The sequence below is a fragment of the Wyeomyia smithii genome, chromosome 3 (genome assembly GCF_029784165.1).
Source record: "Wyeomyia smithii strain HCP4-BCI-WySm-NY-G18 chromosome 3, ASM2978416v1, whole genome shotgun sequence".
NCBI lineage: Eukaryota > Metazoa > Arthropoda > Insecta > Diptera > Culicidae > Wyeomyia > Wyeomyia smithii.
This window is the reverse complement of record NC_073696.1, coordinates 135,885,805-135,910,661: the sequence shown is the minus strand read 5'-3', so window position 1 is coordinate 135,910,661 and position 24,857 is coordinate 135,885,805. Positions and strand designations below refer to the sequence as shown.

Here is a 24,857-nt window from a genome sequence, read left to right as displayed (position 1 = left end):
ATGATTCTGTCGACCGTGCTTGGGAAGCAAGCATATAACGACCAATCAGGGGTCGAATTTTTCATTTTGACAAGGCTTGACTATTTTCAATAGTACAATAGTGTGAATAATAAAATTACAATTATCTTATTTTGGGAAGAATCTTAGAAGATTTTCCAATCTATTGCTGCAAGAACGAAGGAAATCCATTGAATACTAACCGATTTATTAGCATTTGAAATTGGACATATTTTTCACTTTTTTCGGTTTTAGATTTTCATTTCACATCCCTATGTAGCCGAACTACCTGAGAGAAGTATTCTACTTCAAAACGACTAACTACTGGAAATAATGTATAGAATATGAGAAAACATTGTATTATTATAACTGTAGTTTACATTTGCTTGACGAAATGAATAAAACCAGAGGTTATCCAGAGCGTTATCCAGTATAAACTCACTCATTATTCTCAGAGATGGCTGAACCGATTGTCACAAAATTAGTGTCAAATGAAAGATCAAGTTGCCCCATAGGTTACTAATGAATTTCATTTTAATCGGACAATATATATTTGTTCGTTATTTATAAACATGTGAAATCAAGTTAAAAAAAAAAATATATTCCAAAGACTGCTTAAACTCACTCTTCCCAGAGATGACTTAACCAATTTTCACGAAATCACTTACAAATGAAAAGCCTAGTGGCCCCATAGAATGCTATCGAAGTTTTCGGTCATCGTACTTTTAGTTTGGGCACTATGTTTCAAAATGTGAAAATCACGAAACTATATTATCTCTTGAACGACACAACCAATTTTTACAAAACTGAGATCAAAAGATAAGAGTGCCTCGAAAATCTTTAACTAATGGTTTTTATCATTAAACATGTGGTTCAAAAGTTATTAAAAGAAACGTGTTCCGGAGGCTTTAAAACTCACTCATTTTTTTTAAAGATGACTGGATCGATTTTCACAAAATTAGTATTGTAATGAAGGCCTAGTAGCCCCATAAGATCCAATTGAATTTTATTATTTTAACGGATTAATCGGCCTAATCAGACCGTGTATACAAGCAAAAACGATTTGTTTCTTCTTATTCCGGTGACGGTGAAATACAGTCACCGAAACTGTCGGAATAAGAAGAAACAGATCGTTTTTGCTTGTATACGTAATCAGTCCGTGTAGATTAAGCCGATAAATCCGTTAAACTAACCGTTCCAGTCGTTTTTTTTTTAAACAAATGAATTTTATTATTTATTGAAAATGTGAAATCACGTTTTAAAAAAATACATATTCCAGAGACTGCTTGAACTCGCTCATTTTGCTCAGAGATGGTTGGATCGATTCTCACAAAATTAGTGTCAAATGAAAGGTCCAACTACCCCATAATACACAATTTGATTACTCTGTAATCAGACTGTTATTTTGTTCGTTATGTACCAAAATGTGAAAATCACAAAACTTCATTACCACAGAAACTACACAACCTATCTGAACAAGGTTGAAATCAAATGAACGGGCTACCTTCAATGCCCTTAACTAATGAATATCACAATAAATGAACATGTGGTTCAAAAGTTCTGAAAAGTAATGTACTCCGAAGACTTTTAAACTGACTCACTTTCTTCGGTGATGGCTGGACCGATTCCAGCGTTCTTAGAGTCAAATAGAAGTTCAAGTTGTCCCAAAGATTCTAAATTATATTACAACAGTCAGATTTTTACTTCAATCAAATTTTAAAAATAACGGAAGTCTCTTATCTCAAAGATTACATAACTTATTTGAACAAAACTTTCATCATAATGAAATTCATTTACTTGAAATACAACATCACTATGCTTGGAAAGCAAAGAGTGGAATTACCTTTATTGTATCGCATTTGACAATTCTAGGATGTATTCCAAATGACGGAAGCCGCAATTTCGGATTTCAACATGAAATCTGAAGTTGATTCCAGGCCTCTACCTGTAAAACCCACAGTGACGTGATAATCATAAAAACGAATTCGCCCAATATATTCGAAATGTATTTCTCCGAATATAATTTGTATGTGTGTATGTATCTGTACATGTTTGTATGTGTGAATGAATGTTAGTATGCGTGTGAGTGTTTAGTTTGAAATATTCGGAATAATTGGGCTGTTGGCTACCCAATTTTATTACTATCAAGATATATTTTTTTTATAAAATTTGAACTTTTTGGTAAATCTCTTCCAACAAATAAAACAGTACGAATGAGAAAGGCTAGGTCTCACCGCTAGGTAAAAAGTCCAGGATGGAGAAATAAAAGATAAATTTAATAATAATAATATAACAAATAGTTCCCTTGACATTATTTTTTTCTGAAACTTGACATTATTTCAAAACTTTCGGTAAAAAGTTTTGGATGGAGAAGTGTACTACATGTTTTTAATAAAAAGTTAGGCTTAGAAAAACTTTTCCAATTACAGCTTAATAATTCAATTCCAACGATACAATATGATTCTTATTACAAGAAGAGTTCTCATATTCGTACATACCTTTTTATAAAAGCAATAGAATATTCCTACGTATCGCTGTTTTCCCCTTCACGAAAAAACCACCTCCAACAGATGAGAAAACTCAAACTAAAATTTAAATGAGGATGGATTTTTTCAATTACCCTGGTAAATCTCGCAGTTTTAACCCTTTTTTTATTTACAGCCTAAAAATGCCTAATAGTGATGATGGGGTGGTTTCTAATGAACCCAAAAGACGCGTTAGTATTATCACAGATCCAGTTATGGATAGTAGAATGGGCCATGATAATTTTGGATTTGAGCCTAACAACAAAAGAAAAATATCACAGGTTAGACAATTGGTACCCACATGAAGTGATTTCTCTAATAAATATTAATATTGCAGCAATCCCATTATTCTGAGGAAGGACCAGTTAGACGGAAAAGTAATTTACACAATGCAAACCTAGACAGTTCATCAATCAACAGTTACGGTAACAGAACGATTTATTCACAGAAAAAAATATTCAAAAAAACATGTAACAAACTATTACTTTTTGATCAATGGACCGATTTTGTTCTGTGATTTAGTTTCACTGTGAAGCAAAGTGCAACTCCAAATTCAATGGTGCTGCCGTAGAAAGTGTGCTTACTTCAAGCTACAAACTAATGGGGAAAAACTACTGTTCTGAACTGCCAGATCAAAATACAAAATAACGTAGGATACGGAAAAATAAATTTAAAATTAAATATAATAATTTTAAATTGATATCTCAGTCAAAATACAGTCAGGTTTATTTTTACGCGGGGGATACGTACCTCGTAAAAAACCGCGTGAAAAAAACCGCGTTGGTTCGAAAATCCTCGTAAAAAAAATCGCGCTTAGGCGGCATCCATAAATTACGTAACGCTCATAGGGGGGAGGGGGAGTATGCTTGGGCGTTACGATTTGTTACACAGGGGAGGGGGGAGGTGAGTTCAGCGTTACGTAACGAAAAATCTCTGGAGAGACTCTCAAAAACGAGCATTTTTATCAAGGAAATCCTTCTGCAGCGTTACGTAATTTTTATGGGGGGGAAGGTGTTGGCGTTACGTTTCGTTACACATGGGGGGTGGGGTCCAGAAATTGGGTTTTTTGCGTTACGTAATTAATGGATATCGCCTTATTCAAAAATCCGCGGTAAAAACCGCGGTAATTCAAAAATCCGCGTAAAAAAATTAATTTGAAAATCCGCGTTAAGTAGTCCAGCAAGGGCTTTAGTAAAACCCGAGAACCAGTATTTAAAATTGTCCTCTTTGACTGTCATTCCGGATCTTTCGGAGGGCGGAAGGTATTTTTTGGACTAAGTCTTTTAATAGATAATCACTTAAACGTTTCTGGTTCAAAACGCACGTTAATTCGAAAATCCGCGAATTTTTTTTTGTTTGAATTAGCGCGGTAGCGTGGAAAAAAACCGCGTTCATTTCAAAAATCCGCGTAAAAAACCGCGTTAATTGAAAAATCCGCGTAAAAAACCGCGTTGATTCAAAAATTCGCGTAGAAAAACCTCGGAAAAAAATCCGCGTAATAAAAAAACCGCGTAAAAAAAAACCTGACTGTAGTCTAAAGTATTTAGGGAATATATATGAAATTCAAAGGTGAAAAATGATTTTACATATCTGAAAATTTTATTTATTTGGAAGTGGTGTCTTGAAAATACAGTCATACCAGTATTATGGGCCAACTAAGCATAATTGAGTTTTTAATTTAACGATAAAAAATCAAAAAAATAAGATTAAACCTTCGCTTTTTTACTAACTTGTGCTAAATACATTGAAGTTTGATGATGAAAATATATTTTCGTTCTTACACAACTTATTTAATCAAAAATTTACAAAATGTTATGCTCTTTTGATTCCCTCTATTATGGGCCACTTTTTGACTTTCCCAGTATTATGGGCCAATGCTCCCAGTATTAAGAGCCAGGCGAATGTTTTTTTTTTTTGAGACATTATTTTAAAGAGTAATTTTAACAGTGAGGTTAACATCGAGAGGCAGGTTAGACTATCAGAAAGACATTGAATCAATTTCGATAACACTTTATTGTAATATTTTGCTCAGCCTTTTTTCAAAGTTTGTTTTTCTCATGTTTTGAGTACTCATATGTTTTGACAATATCTCCCAGACAGTCTCGAGGTACGGCGCTGGCCTAAGAAGCCAGTCGTCGTGAGTTCGAGTCTCGGCTCGGTAAAGACTGTAAGTGTCAGTAGGATCGTAGCGCGCTATCCTCGCAATTGTCCTGTACACTAAAACAGTTGGTTGCGAAGTCTGTGTATAAATAAATCAAATCGAGTTCCGAATCGTAGCACCAAGGCTTTGCTTTGCTTTTCTATGGTTTGACAATAGGAATCTTATAACTCCGTCGGAAAAAGATTGCTGTGCTATAAGCTGGAAGGCAGGAGTTCGATTACCGATACAGTCACCTGTAACCTGAAATTCGGTCGGCTGCCTTAGAGCATAAGCGTAATTGATAACTGTGAAAATGCGGGCTGAACGATCAGCAAGTGCTTATAAAACCAATAAGAAGCCTAAATTTCCAAACTGGGTACAGTAACCAAAGGTTAGAAATCACTGTTTTGCAGGGTTGATATTGACTTTAAAGCAAGATCATAAAAATTCAGGATAAACGAACGTTAGTACCAGTTTCTTCACTAATTAAAATGCCGATAAATATATATTCAAAAATTATGCTCAGTAGTGCACTAAACTTCAATTTGACTATCAAAAGTCATTAATATGCGTTGAAAACTAATACAAAATATAGCCTAGCCGATATTACTGGGTGGCCCATAATACTGGGAAAACCAAATTTCGTGACCAGTATTATGGGCCAATATAGCGTATAAAAATAGTGAAAATGCGAAATCCAGAGCGGATACTTCATAATTCGATAAATACATAGTAATTATTTATAGTTCTTTCATTTTGATGAAAATCACGATGTTTTACACGAACTCTAGCCTTATTTTCCACGACTGACTTTTTGCGAATGTGGTGAAAACAACAACAAATTATCAGCTGATGAGAGTCTACCGACATTTATTTGAAAACTTAAGAGTTTAGCTCATTAGTGCAGGGGTTTCGCACAAAACGCATATAGATAAATGTTGTTCACGTCCATCAAACTTCAATTTGACTATTAAAAGTTATTGACATACGTTGAAAAGCAATACAAACGGTAGACTGGCCCATAATACTGGTTGACCCATAATACTGGGATGACTGTACCAACTTGAATTATTTTATCCACGAAACGGATTTAGTAACTGGCCGAATTTAGTTTTCGTAGGATGAGAAAGAAACGACTTGAAGGCTTTCAATATGTTAAATGTGGTTACCAAAATAAAATGATTATCCCCGGTCGGGAAAATCGCATCGAAGGATTTCGATGTATATGAGACAAATCGCGCCAAATGACCTATGGTCGAATATCGACCATTTTTGATTTGAATAAAACTTTGCACACGTATTTGGCTTAGCAAACTGAGCATTTTTCACAGATGGAGAGATTTTTTACAACCATGAGTTATATTCTAAAAGGGTGTATGCCTCTTGGCATAGATTTTATTCGAAGCATTGCAGCCCAGAAACCGTTGGTTGTATAGATGAAACTATCTGAGAATGAGTTGTAGGGAATTAAAAATGCATCATAAAAAATACACACTGTACAAAAAAAATTCTGACCAAAAAAAAATGAAAATAACATTAAATTTCAATTTAAAAAAAAAGAGTTGATTTTTGCCTTTCTCCTAGAAAGGTATAGCAATCACTTGCAAAACCGAAAGTATAAAAGTGCTCCAAAGGGCCGAATGGCATATATCACTCGACTCAGCTCGACGAGCTGAGCATTTTTTGTGTGTGTGTGTGTGTGTGTGTGTATGTGCAGATTTTTATTCTCATTCACTTTTCTCAGAGATGGTTGGACCGATTTTCATGAAATTAATTGCAAATGAAAGGTCTTGTTGCCCTATAAGACCCTATAGAATTTTATTGTAATCGGATTTTTAGTTTAGAGGTAATGTTTAAAAATGTGAAAATCATGAAACATCAATATCTCAGAAACTACACAACCGATTTGAACAAAATTGGTCTCAAAAAAACGGGCTACCTAGAAAACCCTTAAGTTTTGAATTTCATAAAGATTGAACTTGTGGTTCAAAAGTTATGAAAAGAAACGTGTTATGAAGACTGTTTAATCTCACCAAATATCTTAAAATAACAATATAGTTCACTCTCGAATTTCCCATATATTTCTGTGAAGACAGACAGGGAACACCCCCTCTTGTGGTGAAAAAGGTAACTAAACTCATTGCACAGTGGTACAGTAGAGCAATTTAGGCGGACATGAGCTTTTCGTTGCGATTTTGGTTTGCGGTTTAAAGCCATAGTTTTTGTAAAAGATGTTTCTTATACATACTCCTCTATTTACGTGAAAATGAAAATTAGGGTGGTCCTAAAATCAACGAAATAAAAACAAACTACCTTGTTTTTATTTGCATAAATAATTGTAAACATTCTTTGGCAAACTTGTAGATCAACTAATTCTAAGTAACTTTGTGTAAAACTTTTTTGTAGACATTAAATTTGGTTTCCAAAAACAGTCTTTTCGCTCTATTTTTTCAATTCAAATTTCAAACCAAAGTTTTCTTCGGTAACTTTAATCAAAAATACGCCAATTTTGACGAAAAAACATTGTTGATATATTGTACAGATGAAGAGTTTTCACTATTTCTATTTTAAAAATGGGCCCTTTTAAAATATTGATGTCTCCGTTTAGGGCAAACATAAATAATATTTTTTGGTATCATTTGAAAGAACAAATATTGTATAAATATTGTGAAGAAATACCGAAAGTTGCTTAAAATTAGTTGATCTACAACTGTGCCGATAAATGTATACATTTATTTCTGCAAATAAAAAAGTTAGTTTTTTTATTTAGTCGATTTCAGGACCACCCTAATTTTCATTTGCACATAAAAAATAGACTAAATATAAGAAAAAAGTTCTTAGAAAAAAAATTTTACTCTAAAACCACAAAATCGCATCGAAAAACTCATGTCCGCCTACATTGCCGTACTGTACCACTGTGCATTGTTGTTGAACTTCTGTGAGCGTGTGACATTCTCACACATGAAACTGAATTTACTCAATTTTAGCTTTGGTTGACTCAATTTCATACTTTCACAGAAAAAAATATGTTGTAGATTTCGTGCGTATATTGTTTGTATGTAAAACTAATGCCATTCCGGGAGTTAAATATTGATAATATAATAGATGTAGCTTATCGAGGCACGAAGAAGATATATTCGAATAATCAGGCCACGACGTGTAAATGCCAAGTTGCTATAGACGTAAACAAACAATATCGCACGCTAGCCTGGGGGCTAATGCGGTCTCGATCAACTATAGTTGAGAGAATTCGTTATCGATATTGTTTTCGGCACATTTTGCATGTTGTAGGATAAGTACAACGATACACCGTGCCCCAGTGCTGAGTCGAGAAAATTTCCAGCTCGAAAAGATTCCCGACCTGATCGGGAATCGAACCCGATATCACAACCGTGTGGGAGAGCTAGCCGACCGACATCGCTAACCACAGAACCACGGGGACCACTATAGACGTGGTTCCCTGTGTAACTTCACTAGCTCAGATCCATCACGGGAAGCAACTACGAAATGTGCGGCCGTCAAGCTCAAGCTCAATAATCAGGCCACGAAGTGTACAATTAAATGAATGTTTCAATTACCTCGTGGAAAAGATAAAAGGAGAAACCGCACAATGGTTGTCAATAGTCAACTTTTAGCTTAGATAACACTTGAATGTTCTATCAATTTAACAATTTGAGTATGGATACAAATCATGTTGTAATTGGTTTAAAAGCTTCATTATATTATATATAAAAGATATTCAATAAAACAAACATAATTAGTGATAACAACTGTTATGCAAAAACTATTATTTAATGTTTAGTTTTCTTAGTTTTGAAAGTATTTTTTGTTTTTTTATCCCTCCGAATTTTTTGCTCTCGAGTTCTAATCTTCGTATTCATCACTTGCAGCTTTGCTTTAACCAGCATATTTATGTATTTACTAGCTGACCCGGCAAACTTCATCCCGCCTATTTTTGTGTTTAATTTAATAATTTTCAACATTCCAAATTCATTAATTTCTTGCGATTTGTTTATATCGTTTGAAATTATTGGTTTTATCGGAATGACAACATCCTCGACTTTTGCCTTTAGTACATCACCTCTATTCCGAAAACACTCATATTGGGTGGTATTCGGTTATTTTCGTTGTTTTCCAGAAACTGAAAGTGGTCATCTTCGAATTCAAGATGGTATCCAGGGTCAATGCTTGGCTTTTATACATTATGGCAACCTTGCCTGTGTAACGATTGAGTGACTATTTTTGAGTTCGTGTTTTATTTCGCATTTTTCACCTGATTACGTTATAAAATACCTTGAAAGTGACTGTGCCGCCTATCGCGATATCTATCGTTGTGAATTTAGTGGATTCTTAGTGTTTCTACCAGCTAATCGTGTGAATTCAGCCGTTGTATATTACTGATATTTTCGGTTGAATCTGAACCTGTCTCCGCTTCATCTGCTACGTGCATTTCTTTTTGCTGCTGAAGCGACATCTGGAAGTCATTACTGCAAACGTCGTCGCCTTTTTGCTAGCTGGAAGGGCCGTATACGCCAAATCTTAAAATCTCGTGCCGTCTACTAAAACGCCTTAATTTATGCCTTCAGAGAGACAAAAAGCTACCGCTATGTTAGACAAAAATTGCTACGAATGCTCACAACCCATTGCCAATCTGAATTTGATTAAATGTTATTTATGCGAGTGCGTTGCTCACATGAAATGCTTTGGATGGGCCAGATCGAATTTAGATTTTGTTAATGGTCAATCCAACTTGCTTTGGTTTTGTACTGAATGCCTGAGTTCCGTTCAGAATCTAAAGGAGCGAAAATCGTCGGAAACTGCGGTTGACGTGACATCATCATTCGCTGATTCAATTACCGTATGCATGAACGAAGTGAAAGCTGAACTTGGTCAGATCAATGCCGTCATTGGGTCAATATCTGAAAAGCTCCTTGCTACCAATACACCTGCTTTTTCAACGGCTAGTCGCAGCTCTAAGCGTCCGAGAATAATTTCACCGAATTTGACTCCTAAAAACTCAAGAGGATTTGCTGAGTTGGTTAGTGGTACTAAGTCTATTGAAAACTTCCCTAAATTGGTTGAAACCGTTCCGCAACCTGCTGCAAAATGTTGGATCTACCTTTCGCGCATTGCTCCACACGTTTCTGAGGATGAAATCTCTGCTCTTGTTCGAGAATGCGTTCCAGGTGCACAACCAGTTGTCAGAAAGCTCATTAAGAAAGATGCCGATATAAAATCATTTGCATTCGTTTCCTTTAAAGTCGGTATCGACTTGCAACTGAAAGATGTTGCCCTCGATGCTGCTAACTGGCCGGAGGGAATTTATTTTCGACTGTTTGAGGAACGCAATTCATCTGTGGATTTTTGGAAGCCGAGATCGTCGAAGTTTCCACGCACGTTAATCTCACAGCCCGCAATAAATCCTCATTTGACACCATCGAATTGATATCTCAACCTCCGAGGGAGCTTGGGGGCCCACTGGCCCCCAGCCCAGTTAAGTCTTTGCAATTTCATGATTTTCAAAAAATTTATGCACAATTTGTTCCCCATAGCTCTATGACCAACCGCACTGTCCAGTGCGAAATTATGCCTCACTCGACGCCTGCTACTGCTCCCCCTTTACTGCAAACTCTACCACTAGACGACGTTGGCAAGCAGCAGACAGCCAGTACTGTTTTATTTTCGGACAATAGCGGCAGGCGATTTGGTCGGCAGCAATGCGATACACCGTGCGACACTATTCTTTCATCTCTACTCTGCTACTATCAGAACGTGCACGGTCTACGCAGCAAAGTAACAGATTTTGCTTTGGAAGCTTCCAGCTCGCTTTACGACTGCATCGTTCTTACTGAGACCTGGTTAGATTCAGATATTTCTTCTTCTCAATTATTCGGCATGGATTATACCGTGTATCGGACTGATCGATGCTTGATGAATAGTACCAAAGCAAGGGGTGGAGGAGTTCTCATCGCTGTGCGACGATCTTTGGCATCGGCATTGTTAATTCAAGCTATGGATGATTCGCTTGAGCAGCTCTGGGTAACGATTAAAACTGATAAACTGAACGTTGTAATCGGCGCTATTTACATTCCTCCTAATTTGCGGAATGAAGTCGAGATAATCGATCGGCATATTTCTTCAGTGGAAAGAGCTGTTAATTCTACTTGTATTAACGACGATGTTCTTATTTTTGGTGACTACAATCGTGCCGGCTTATCCTGGTCGATTCACACAGATGGAAATTATCTCTTCGTTGATGCTTTGCGCTCATCCGTAAATGCAGGTAGCACCCATTTATTGGACGGTATGGCTTTTCAGTGCATGCACCAGATTTATCCTGTTTGCAATCAGAATGGCAGGTTTCTCGATTTAATTTTCGTAAACTCGCATGCTTTATCAGCATGTTCAGTCACTACAGCACCCGACCCTCTCTGTAACATTGACGTACATCACCCACCATTGATGGTTAGTTTCGACAGACCTGTTGAGGCTCTATTCATAGACGAATTTGATTCATCCAGTTTTGATTTTCGGCGCGGAAACTATGATGCTATCGAATCAGAATTGAGAGGTATCGACTGGACTTTTATCAACCGGAGTACAGATTTGGATGAGGCCGTGTCTGAATTTACTGAATTGATTCAGGAACTTATACATCGCCATATTCCCAAAGCTCGTCCTCGTCGTAAGCCTATTTGGGGAAATAGACATCTCACTAAACTTAACCGCCTTCGTAAGTCAGCTTTGCGTGCATATCAAAAAAATAGAAACCCTATCAATCGGACACGGTTCACTTCTGCTAGTCGATCATACAAAACGCTGAATAAAAGTCTGTACACGATGTTTGTGCGTAAAACGGAACGCAACCTACGCTTAAATCCGAAAAGCTTCTGGAGGTTTGTTAACTCGAAGCGTAAGGAAGAAGGATTACCATCTAGTGTGTTCCTGCTGAATAGTGAAGCGTCTACTAACAACAGTAAATGCGATTTGTTTGCCGAGCACTTCGCTAGTGTTTTCAACAAGGAGCACGCTTCACCTAACGACATTCCCGCGGCAATGGCTTCTGTGCCGAGCGACGTTTTCAATGCCGAAGTCTTCGAGATCACAATCGGGGAGGTTTCCAAAGCCATCTGCGATCTAAAACAGTCCTACTCCCCTGGACCAGATGGAATTCCTGCTGTACTCCTGAAAAAATGTGCCGGAAGTTTAGAGTCACCGCTAGCTGCTATTTTCAATCTTTCCTTGCTAAAACATCAATTTCCCGGTAAATGGAAAGAGTCGTTAATGTTTCCGGTATATAAAAAAGGTGACAAACGAAATGTCGAAAATTATCGTGGTATCTCATGTTTGTGTGCCTGCTCCAAGGTTTTCGAAACTATTATGCATCATCATCTGATGTTCAGCGTGAAGAACTACATCTCTACTGCACAGCATGGGTTTTTCCCTGGTAGATCTGTATCCACCAATTTACTAGAGTTCACTTCATTTTGCCTTCGCGGTATGGACCGGGGCCTTCAGATCGATGCTGTCTACACGGACCTGAAAGCTGCTTTCGATCGCGTTGATCATGGACTACTTTGTGCCAAATGCGACAAGCTTGGAACTTCAATTGGAATGGTGGAATGGGTAGACTCGTACCTACGTAATCGTAAGATCGCTGTTAAGTTGGGCAAGTCGCAATCCGCCTGGTTTAGTAACAATTCTGGTGTACCCCAGGGTAGCATTCTTGGGCCTCTACTCTTTTCGCTGTTCATAAATGACGTTACGAAAGTTTTACCACCTGGCACACGTTTACTGTATGCGGATGATACAAAAATTTTCAAACTCATCGAGACTGTTGAAGATTGCCTTAGGCTTCAATCGTTGATTGACTTATTTAATGACTGGTGCCAACGCAATTATATGATGCTAAGCATTCCGAAATGTTCTGTGATTAGTTTCCAGCGCAAAAAGCAGCCGCTATTGTTCAACTATAACATTGCTGGTACTTGTTTACAACGTACCGATATTGTCACTGATTTGGGTGTTCTGTTGGACACGCAATTAACTTTCAGGCAGCATTTTTCGATGATCATCTCTAAGGCTAATCGTCAACTTGGGTTAATATTCAGAATCGGAAATGAGTTCGTTGATTATGGCACCTTGCGGACTCTTTACTGCTCTTTGGTTCGCTCAATTTTGGAAACTGCGTGCGCTATATGGAACCCGCATTACGAGTTCTGGATTCAGCGAATTGAGCGCGTTCAGAAAACCTTTATTAAAAGAATCTGTCGCACACTACCATGGAGAGATCCCGATCACCTGCCACCCTATGAAAGCCTATGCTTGTTAGTTGGAATCACACCACTCGAACAGCGCCGCAAAGAAATAATTACCAAAATGACACACAAAATTTTGACAGGCCGGTATAATTGTCCAACTATCTTGGCTTTGTTACAGTTGCATTGCCCTCTACGACCTCGACGAGACCAGCGTTTATTGCATACAAATGCGCATCGCACAAACTACGGCCTGAACGAGCCTATCCGCCAAATGGCTCTGCTCTTCAATCGATACTTTGAAAATTTTAATTTTTAGTAACTTATTGTGTATTGTGAATTGTTCATTGATGTATTTTATTTTATGATATATGTTATACTGCACTTGTATTCCTAAAAGATGCTGGGTTTTTATGCCGGCTCGAAAGTTTCCTTCGTGGCCTTTCGAGGCGGCTTTTCCCAGCCACATACTTTATATATATTCATTAAGACTGTTGTCGGATGAATTATTGAATAAATAAATAAATAAATAAATAAATTATTTCGATTACGGAAATATTCATGTGCAGTAGTATTCAGCTGTTTCCCAGAAGTTGCCATCCTAGAATTCAAAATGGTGTCTGAGCTCAATGTTTAGCTCCATGCAACATTCTGGTTGAAGAAACTCTCATATTGGGTGGTATTTGGTCCCTTTAGGCTATTTTCCAGAAACCGGAAGTCACCACCCTGGATTTTAAAATGACATTTGGAGACAATTTCTGGCCCCTGAGCGTCATTCTGGTTAAAGAAACACCAATAATAGGTGTTATTTAGTCATTTTCGGCTGTTTTACAGAAACCGGAAGTCACCATCTTAGAATTCAAAATGGTGTCTGTGGTCGATTCTAGCTCCTATGTATCATTCTGGTATCGAAGCATCTCATATTGGATGGAAATCGGCCGGTTGAAGAAATACCCATATTGGGTGGTATTTGGTCAATTTCGGGAGTTTCCCATTCACCGGAAGTCGTCATTTTACAATTCATAATGTTGTCTGAGGTCGATTTATAGCTTCAGTGCATCATAACAATCCCGTAAATACCCATAATGAGTGTTATTCGGTCTTTTGCCACTGTTGTTTAGGAACCGGAAGTCGCCATATTGGATTTCAAAACGGCGTTTGGAGACAATTTATGGCCTCTGAGCATCATTCTGGTTAAAGAAACACCCATATATAGTTGTTTTTGGGTCATTTTCGGCAGTTTTCCAGTCACCAAAAGTCGCCATTTTACAACTCAAAATGTTGTCTGAGGTCGATTTGTGGTTTCAATGCATCATCGCGATTTCGGAAATACCCATATTGGGTGGTATTTGGTCATATCTCGCTGTTTCCCCGAAACCGGGAGTCGCCATCTTGGATTTCAAAATGGTATTCAGAGATAATTTCTGGCCTCTGAGCGTCATTCTAGTTAAAGAATTATCAATATTAGGTGGTATTTGGTCATTTTCGTCACTTTTACAATCACTGGAAGTCGCCATTTTACAACTCAAAATATTGTCGGAGGTCGACAAACGTACAAACCGTGGAACTCCACCCATGGATTGCCTCATACATAGGCGAACTTTATTAATATAAAATATTCGGCCGAGTCCACTTCACAATAAAATGTGCATTTTTTCAATGTACCCATTAGGGTAATATTATTGTCAAAACTTGTCGTGTAGAACAAAATCGGAAGTGGCGCACCTAGCGGTCGAAAAGGTGACTAACGCTTCTGTCATTTTCAATTTGTCTTCATAATTTCACGTAAGTGAACTATATTGGTATTTAAGATATTTTATCTCACTCAAGTTTCTCAGAGATGGCTGTACCGATTTTCATAAAATCAGTGTCATATGGAAGGTCATATTGCCCCATAAGACCCTATTGATTTGTTTTGCAATCGGACTATTACTTTGCCTGTTATGTTTAGAAATGTGAAATCCAGCTATGCAAAGGAACATATTCCGAAGACTACTTGGACTCACTCACTTTTCTCAGAGATGGCCGACCCGATTTCCACAAAATTAGTGTCAAATGAATGGTCTAGCTACCTCAGAGGACCCTATTGAATTTTACTGTAATCGAACTGTAACTTCATTTGGACTTCATTATCTCAGAAACTACACAATCGATTTGATTATTATTATCAGATAAGCGGGCTAGTTAAGGGTTAACTGATGAATTATGATTGAACACGTGGTTTCAAAGTTTAGCTGCCCTACACGTTCCTATTTCATTTGATAATAATCGAACTCAAGCAACCGTTATGTATTAAATTGTTAATAAAACAACGAAAGTCTATTATCTCAAAGATTACATGACTTATTTGAACATAACTAGTGTCATACGAACGAGTCATCTCTCAAACTTACAAATAACAAACTTCATAACAATTTGATATGTGGCTCAAAAGTAATGGGAAGAAGAGAAATTCAAAGACTATTTAAAACTATACCTGCTTTGATCGATATATGTGGCCTCAACATAATTTAAATGTGGTGTCGTACTATTTGAACGTTCTAAGTAAATTGATTACTTGCGGTTTGTTTGAAGTCTGCAAATGAACGACGAATCGACCATAGGATATGATCAAAGTCAAATAACAAATCGTTTGAAATGATTGGTTTTATCGAAATGACAACATCCTCGTCTTTTGGCTTCTGTCCATCGCCTTAATTCTGAATATATTCATATTGGGTGGTATTCTGTCATTATCAGCAGACTTTCTGGCATCAATCTGACACCGGAAATACCCATATTGGGAGGTATTTTTGGTTATTTTCCAGAAACTAAAAGTGGTCGTCTTCAAATTCAAAATAGTGTCCAGGGTCAATGTTTGGATTCTATGCATCATCACGTTTACGGAAATATCCATATTGAGTATTATTCGGTCATTTCCGACTGTTGACTATAAGTTGCCATTTAGCAATTCAAAATGGTGCCTGAGGTCAATTGTTAGCTCCTTGCATCATTCTGGTTCCAGAGATACTCATTTTGGATAGTATTTGTTTATTTCAGGCTGTTTTTCACAAACCGGTTGTCGCCATCTTGGATTTCAAAATGGTATTTAGGATACTGGTTAAAGAAAAACTCATGTTGAGTGATATTTGGTCACTTTGGACTGTTTTTCAGAAACCGAAAGTCGTCATTTTGGACTTTAAAATTGCCTGTGAAATTAGCCGCTTTTTTTCCGACACCGGAAGTCGCCATTTTGGATTTCATAATGGCATTTGGAGACAATTTCTGGATTTTGAACGGCATACTGATTAAAGAAAAACTCATATTGGGTGGTATTTGGTCATTTTCTGCTGTTTTCAGCAACCGAAAGTCGCCATCTTAGAATTTAAAATGCTATCTGTAGTCGATTTTAGCTCCTGTGTATTATTCTAGATCCGGATATTATTATATTGGGTGGAAATCGGCCATTTTCGGCTGTTTTCCAGAAACCGGAAGTTGCCGTCTTACAATCCAAAATGTTGTCTGAGGTCGATTATGAAACATATTTGTTACCACTAAAACCATTCACCTGCCAATATGGTTCCATTTAGTTGATTAGTTCGCGAGATGTGCAAAAATTTGTGAAGAAACATGTACTTCCAGAAGAGCGAGGGGCGTTAAACCATTATGGACATATTTGTTACCTCTAAAAACATTCACATACCAAATTTGGTTGTATTTTCTTGATTGGTTCTTGAGCTGTGCGAAATTTGTGTTTCATTTTCATGGGATCCCTCCCTTATAGAAGAGGGAGTCGGGTTTCAAACCATTATGTATATATTTGTTACCACTAAAAACATTTACCTGCCAAATTTTGTTCCATTTGGTTGATTAGTTCTCGAGATGTGTACAAATTTGTGTTTCATCCAACTATTATGGACATATTAGTTACCTACCCCTTAAAACATCCACATGCCAAATTCGGTTTCATTTGCTTGGTTTGTTCTTGAGTTGTGCAGAAATTTATGTTTCATTTGTATGGGACCCCTCCCTTCCATAAGAGGGAGGGGTCTCAAACTATCATAGGAACCTTCATCGGCACCAAAAACCCCTACATACAAATTTTCACGTCGATCGGTTCGTTAGTTTTCGGGCCTATATGGATCAGACAGACAGACAGACTTGACTGCATTTTTATGCAGTCAGGTTTTTTTTACGCGGTTTTTTTATACGCGGTCTTTTTTTACGAGGTTTTTTTTTACGCGGATTTTTGAATTAACGCGTTTTTTTACGCGGATTTTTGAATCAACGCGGTTTTTTTACGCGGATTTTTGAATTAACGCGGTTTTTTTACGCGATACCGCGCTAATTCAAAAAAATTTTCACTAATTTCCGAATGAACCGAATGAATTTCCGAATGAATTAGTCCAAAAAATACTCCGGAATGACCGTCAAAGAGGACAATTATATAATGTATTAAATACTGGTTCTAGAGTGTCTCGGGTTTTTTCTAAAGCCCTTCTTGCTGGACTACTTTACGCGGATTTTTTAAAAAACGTGTTTTTTTCACGCGGATTTTTGAATTAACGCGGTTTTTTTTACGCGGATTTTCGAATTAACGCGGTTTTTTTACGCGGTTTTTTTACGAGGTACGTATCCCCCGCGTAAAAAAAACCTGACTGTATGTAAAGATTACAACATCAATATTTTAGAACCTAAAGAGTGAATATACATTTATTGGATTGAAGCGTTCATGTAAATCTATTTTTACAAATAAAAAATTGAATGAGAAAGGCTGGGTCTGACCGCTAGGTGGATTAATTTAGTTTTTTTTTTTTTTAATTTTTGCCTTTCTCCTAGAAAGGTATAGCAATCATTTGCAAATCCGAAAGTATAAAAGTGCTCCAAAGGGCCGAATGGCATATATCACTCGACTCAGCTTTACGAGCTGAGCATTTTCTGTATGTGTGTGTGTATGTGTGTGTGTGTGTATGTGCAGATTTTTATTCTCACTCACTTTTCTCAGAGATGGCTGGACCGATTTTCATGAAATTAATTGCAAATGAAAGGTCTTGTTGCCCCATAAATCCCTATTGAATTTAATTGTAATCGGATTTTTAGTTTAGAGGTTATGTTTAAAAATGTGAAAATCATGAAACATCAATATCTCAAAAGCTACACAACCGATTTGAACAAAATTAGTCTCAAAAGAACGGGCTACCTAGAAAACCCTTAAGTTTTGAATTTCATAAAGATTGAACTTGTGGTTCAAAAGTTATGAAAAGAAACGTGTTCTGAAGACTGTGTAATCTCACTCATGTTTCTCAGGGATGGCTGTACCGATTTTTATAAAATCAGTGTCAAATGGAAGGTCATATTGCCCCATAAGACCCTATTGATTTGTTTTGTAATCGGACTATTACTTTGCCTGTTATGTTTAAAAATGTGAAATCCAGCTATGCAAAGGAACATATTCCGAAGACTACTTGGACTCACTCACTTTTCTCAGAGATGGCTGACCCGATTTCCACAAAATTAGTGTCAAATGAATGGTCTAGCTGCCGCAGAAGACCCTATTGAATTTTACTGTAATCGAACTGTAACTCCATTTGTAATGTGCCGACTTGTGAAAATCACGAAACTTCATTATCTCAGAAACTACACAACCGATTTGATTATTATTATCAGATGAGCGGGCTATTTAAGGGTTAATTGATGAATTATGATTGAACACGTGGTTTCAAAGTTTAGCTGCCCTACACGTTCCTATTTCATTTGATAATAATCGAACTCAAGCAACCGTTATGTATTAAATTGTTAATAAAACAACGAAAGTCTATTATCTCAAAGATTACATGACTTATTTGAACATAACTAGTGTCATACGAACGAGTCATCTCTCAAACTTACAAATAACAAACTTCCTAACAATTTGATATGTGGCTCAAAAGTAATGGAAAGGAGAGAAATTCAAAGGCTATTTAAAACTATACCTGCTTTGATCGATATATGTGGCCTCAACATAATTTAAATGTGGTGTCGTACTATTTGAACGTTCCAAGTTCATTGATTACTTGCGGTTTGTTTGAAGTCTGCAAATGCACGACGAATCGGCCATAGGATATGATCAAAGTCAAATAACAAATCGTTTGAAATGATTGGTTTTATCGAAATGACAACATCCTCGTCTTTTGGCTTCTGTACATCGCCTTAATTCTGAATATATTCATATTGGGTGGTATTCTGTCATTATCAGCAGACTTTCTGGCATCAATCTGACACCGTAAATACCCATATTGGGAGGTAGTTTTGGTTGTTTTCCAGAAACTAAAAGTGGTCGTCTTCAAATTCAAAATAGTGTCCAGGGTCAATGTTTGGTTTCTATGCATCATCACGTTTACGGTAATATCCATATTGAGTATTATTCGGTCATTTCCGACTGTTGACTATAAGTTGCCATTTAGCAATTCAAAATTGTGCTTGAGGTCAATTGATAGCTCCTTGCATCATTCTGGTTCCAGAGATACTCATATTGGATAGTATTTGTTTATTTTAGGCTGTTTTTCACAAACCGGTAGTCGCCATCTTGGATTTCAAAATGGTATTTAGGATACTGGTTAAAGAAAAACTCATGTTGGGTGATATTTGGTCACTTTGGACTGTTTTTCAGAAACCGAAAGTCGTCATTTTGGACTTTAAAATTGCCTGTGAAATCAATTTCTGTCATCTGGGCGTAATTCTGGTTCCGAAAACATTCATATTGAATGGTATCTGGTCATTTCCGGCTGTTTGCCAGACACCGGAAGTCACCATCTTGAAATTCAAGAGTGTGTCTGTGATCAATTTTTAGCTTTTGTGCATCTTTCTGGTTCCAGAAATACTAATATTTAATGGGAATCGTCCATTTCAGGCTGTTTTCCAGAAACCGGAAGTTGCCATCTTACAATTCAAAATGTTGTCTGAAGTCGATTTGTGGCTCCAGTGCATCATTACGGTTCCGGAAATACCCATATTGGGTGGTATTTGGTCATTTGCCGCTGTTTTTCCGACACCGGAAGTCGCCATTTTGGATTTCATAATGGCATTTGCAGACAATTTCTGGATTTTAAACGGCATACTGGTTAAAGAAAAACTCATATTGGGTGGTATTTGGTCATTTTCTGCTGTTTTCAGAAACCGGAACTCGCCATCTTAGAATTTAAAATGCTATCTGTAGTCGATTTTAGCTCCTGTGTATTATTCTAGATACGGATATCATTATATTGGGTGGAAATCGGCTGTTTTCCAGAAACCGGAAGTTGCCATCTTACAATCCAAAATGTTGTCTGAGGTCGATTATGGAACATATTTGTTACCACTAAAAACATTCACCAATATGCCAATATGTTTCAATTTAGTTGTCAGTTCGCGAGATGTGCAGAAATTTGTGAAGAAACGTGAACTTCCGAAGAGGGAGGGGCGTCAAACCATTATGGACATATTTGTTACCTCTAAAAACATTCACATACCAAATTTGGTTGTATTTTCTTGATTGGTTCTTGAGCTGTGCGAAATTTGTGTTTCATTTTCATGGGATCCCTCCCTTATAGAAGAGGGAGTCGGGTTTCAAACCATTATGTACATATTTGTTACCACTAAAAACATTTACCTGCCAAATTTTGTTCCATTTGGTTGATTAGTTCTCGAGATGTGCACGATTTTGTGTTTCATCCAACTATTATGGACATATTAGTTACCCCTTAAAACATCCACATGCCAAATTCGGTTTCATTTGCTTGGTTTGTTCTTGAGTTGTGCAGAAATTTATGTTTCATTTGTATGGGACCCCTCCCTTCCAGAAGAGGGAGGGGTCTCAAACTATTATAGGAACCTTCATCGGCACCAAAAACCCCTACATACAAATTTTCACGTCGATCGGTTCGGTAGTTTTCGGGCCTATATGGATCAGACAGACAGACAGACTTGACTGCATTTTTATATGTAAAGATTACAACATCAATATTTTAGAACCTAAAGAGTGAATATACATTTATTGGATTGAAGCGTTCATGTAAATCTATTTTTACAAATAAAAAATTGAATGAGAAAGGCTGGGTCTGACCGCTAGGTGGATTAATTTAGGTTTTTTAAAGAAACTTGGAGAAATGGAAAATAATTTTTTATGGTAGATTAATTTTTTTATAAAAATTCTAATTTAAACATTTTTCAAAATATTTGTACTCTGATGATTTCAAAAGATGCAGAAAGGCTATTTTTCCGACACCGGAAGTCGCCATTTTGGATTTCATAATGGCATTTGGAGACAATCTGGATTTTGAACGGCATACTGATTAAAGAAAAACTCATATTGGGTGGTATTTGGTCATTTTCTGCTGTTTTCAGCAACCGGAAGTCGCCATCTTAGAATTTAAAATGCTATCTGTAGTCGATTTTAGCTCCTGTGTATTATTCTAGATCCGGATATTATTATATTGATGGAAATCGGCCATTTTCGGCTGTTTTCCAGAAACCGGAAGTTGCCGTCTTACAATCCAAAATGTTGTCTGAGGTCGATTATGAAACATATTTGTTACCACTAAAAACATTCACCTGCCAATATGGTTCCATTTAGTTGATTAGTTCGCGAGATGTGCAAAAATTTGTGAAGAAACATGTACTTCCAGAAGAGCGAGGGGCGTCAAACCATTATGGACATATTTGTTACCTCTAAAAACATTCACATACCAAATTTGGTTGTATTTTCTTGATTGGTTCTTGAGCTGTGCGAAATTTGTGTTTCATTTTCATGGGATCTCTCCCTTATAGAAGAGGGAGTCGGGTTTCAAACCATTATGTATATATTTGTTACCACTAAAAACATTTACCTGCCAAATTTTGTTCCATTTGGTTGATTAGTTCTCGAGATGTGTACAAATTTGTGTTTCATCCAACTATTATGGACATATTAGTTACCTACCCCTTAAAACATCCACATGCCAAATTCGGTTTCATTTGCTTGGTTTGTTCTTGAGTTGTGCAGAAATTTATGTTTCATTTGTATGGGACCCCTCTCTTCCATAAGAAGGAGGGGTCTCAAACTATCATAGGAACCTTCATCGGCACCAAAAACCCCTACATACAAATTTTCACGTCGATCGGTTCGGTAGTTTTCGGGCCTATATGGATCAGACAGACAGACAGACTTGACTGCATTTTTATACAGTCAGGTTTTTTTTACGCCGTTTTTTTATACGCGGTCTTTTTTTACGAGTTTTTTTTCACGCGGATTTTTGAATTAACGCGTTTTTTCACGCGGATTTTTGAATTAACGCGGTTTTTTTTACGCGGATTTTTGAATTAACGCGGTTTTTTTACGCGATACCGCGCTAATTCAAAAAAATTTTCACTAATTTCCGAATGAACGTGAGTTTGGAACCAGAAACGTTTAGGTGTTTATCTAGTAAAAGACTTAGTCCTAAAAATACTCCGGAATGACCGTCAAAGAGGACAATTATATAATGTATTAAATACTGGTTCTAGAGTGTCTCGGGTTTTTTCTAAAGCCCTTCTTGCTGGACTACTTTACGCGGATTTTTTAAAAAACGTGTTTTTTTACGCGGATTTTTGAATTAACGCGGTTTTTTTACACGGATTTTCGAATTAACGCGGTTTTTTTACGCGGTTTTTTTACGAGGTACGTATCCCCCGCGTAAAAAAAACCTGACTGTATGTAAAGATTACAACACCAATATTTTAGAATCTAAAGAGTGAATATACATTTATTGGATTGAAGCGTTCATGTAAATCTATTTTTACAAATAAAAAATTGAATGAGAAAGGCTGGGTCTGACCGCTAGGTGGATTAATTTAGTTTTTTTTTTTTTAATTTTTGCCTTTCTCCTAGAAAGGTATAGCAATCATTTGCAAATCCGAAAGTATAAAAGTGCTCCAAAGGGCCGAATGGCATATATCACTCGACTCAGCTCGACGAGCTGAGCATTTTCTGTATGTGTGTGTGTATGTGTGTGTGTATGTGCAGATTTTTATTCTCACTCACTTTTCTCAGAGATGGCTGGACCGATTTTCATGAAATTAATTGCAAATGAAAGGTCTTGTTGCCCCATAAATCCCTATTGAATTTAATTGTAATCGGATTTTTAGTTTAGAGGTTATGTTTAAAAATGTGAAAATCATGAAACATCAATATCTCAAAAGCTACACAACCGATTTGAACAAAATTAGTCTCAAAAGAACGGGCTACCTAGAAAACCCTTAAGTTTTGAATTTCATAAAGATTGAACTTGTGGTTCAAAAGTTATGAAAAGAAACGTGTTCTGAAGACTGTTTAATCTCACTCATGTTTCTCAGGGATGGCTGTACCGATTTTTATAAAATCAGTGTCAAATGGAAGGTCATATTGCCTTATAAAACCCTATTGATTTGTTTTGCAATCGGACTATTACTTTGCCTGTTATGTTTAAAAATGTGAAATCCAGCTATGCAAAGGAACATATTCCGAAGACTACTTGGACTCACTCACTTTTCTCAGAGATGGCTGACCCGATTTCCACAAAATTAGTGTCAAATGAATGGTCTAGCTGCCGCAGAAGACCCTATTGAATTTTACTGTAATCGAACTGTAACTCCATTTGTAATGTGCCGACTTGTGAAAATCACGAAACTTCATTATCTCAGAAACTACACAACCGATTTGATTATTATTATCAGATGAGCGGGCTATTTAAGGGTTAATTGATGAATTATGATTGAACACGTGGTTTCAAAGTTTAGCTGCCCTACACGTTCCTATTTCATTTGATAATAATCGAACTCAAGCAACCGTTATGTATTAAATTGTTAATAAAACAACGAAAGTCTATTATCTCAAAGATTACATGACTTATTTGAACATAACTAGTGTCATACGAACGAGTCATCTCTCAAACTTACAAATAACAAACTTCCTAACAATTTGATATGTGGCTCAAAAGTAATGGAAAGGAGAGAAATTCAAAGGCTATTTAAAACTATACCTGCTTTGATCGATATATGTGGCCTCAACATAATTTAAATGTGGTGTCGTACTATTTGAACGTTCCAAGTTAATTGATTACTTGCGGTTTGTTTGAAGTCTGCAAATGCACGACGAATCGGCCATAGGATATGATCAAAGTCAAATAACAAATCGTTTGAAATGATTGGTTTTATCGAAATGACAACATCCTCGTCTTTTGGCTTCTGTACATCGCCTTAATTCTGAATATATTCATATTGGGTGGTATTCTGTCATTATCAGCAGACTTTCTGGCATCAATCTGACACCGTAAATACCCATATTGGGAGGTAGTTTTGGTTGTTTTCCAGAAACTAAAAGTGGTCGTCTTCAAATTCAAAATAGTGTCCAGGGTCAATGTTTGGTTTCTATGCATCATCACGTTTACGGTAATATCCATATTGAGTATTATTCGGTCATTTCCGACTGTTGCCTATAAGTTGCCATTTAGCAATTCAAAATGGTGCTTGAGGTCAATTGATAGCTCCTTGCATCATTCTGGTTCCAGAGATACTCATATTGGATAGTATTTGTTTATTTTAGGCTGTTTTTCACAAACCGGTAGTCGCCATCTTGGATTTCAAAATGGTATTTAGGATACTGGTTAAAGAAAAACTCATGTTGGGTGATATTTGGTCACTTTGGACTGTTTTTCAGAAACCGAAAGTCGTCATTTTGGACTTTAAAATTGCCTGTGAAATCAATTTCTGTCATCTGGGCGTAATTCTGGTTCCGAAAACATTCATATTGAATGGTATCTGGTCATTTCCGGCTGTTTGCCAGACACCGGAAGTCACCATCTTGAAATTCAAGAGTGTGTCTGTGATCAATTTTTAGCTTTTGTGCATCTTTCTGGTTCCAGAAATACTAATATTTAATGGGAATCGTCCATTTCAGGCTGTTTTCCAGAAACCGGAAGTTGCCATCTTACAATTCAAAATGTTGTC

General features: G+C 36.8%; 1 protein-coding gene across 13 annotated transcripts in view; it reads left to right on the top strand.

Annotated features, from left to right (window-relative positions):
* The window catches only part of LOC129729587 (sodium/hydrogen exchanger 9B2), a 292,387-nt gene that overhangs the window by 111,728 nt on the left and 155,802 nt on the right, over positions 1-24,857 (top strand). For 12 of the 13 annotated variants that reach the window (XM_055688270.1, XM_055688257.1, XM_055688259.1 and 9 more), the window contains 2 exons: positions 2,659-2,803; positions 2,860-2,947. In XM_055688270.1, the coding sequence (XP_055544245.1) occupies positions 2,666-2,803; positions 2,860-2,947 (226 nt within the window). In that variant the 5' untranslated portion in view covers positions 2,659-2,665. Of the gene's footprint in view, positions 1-2,634; positions 2,804-2,859; positions 2,948-24,857 lie in introns of all 13 variants that reach the window. The other variant, XM_055688261.1, reaches the window with a different exon arrangement.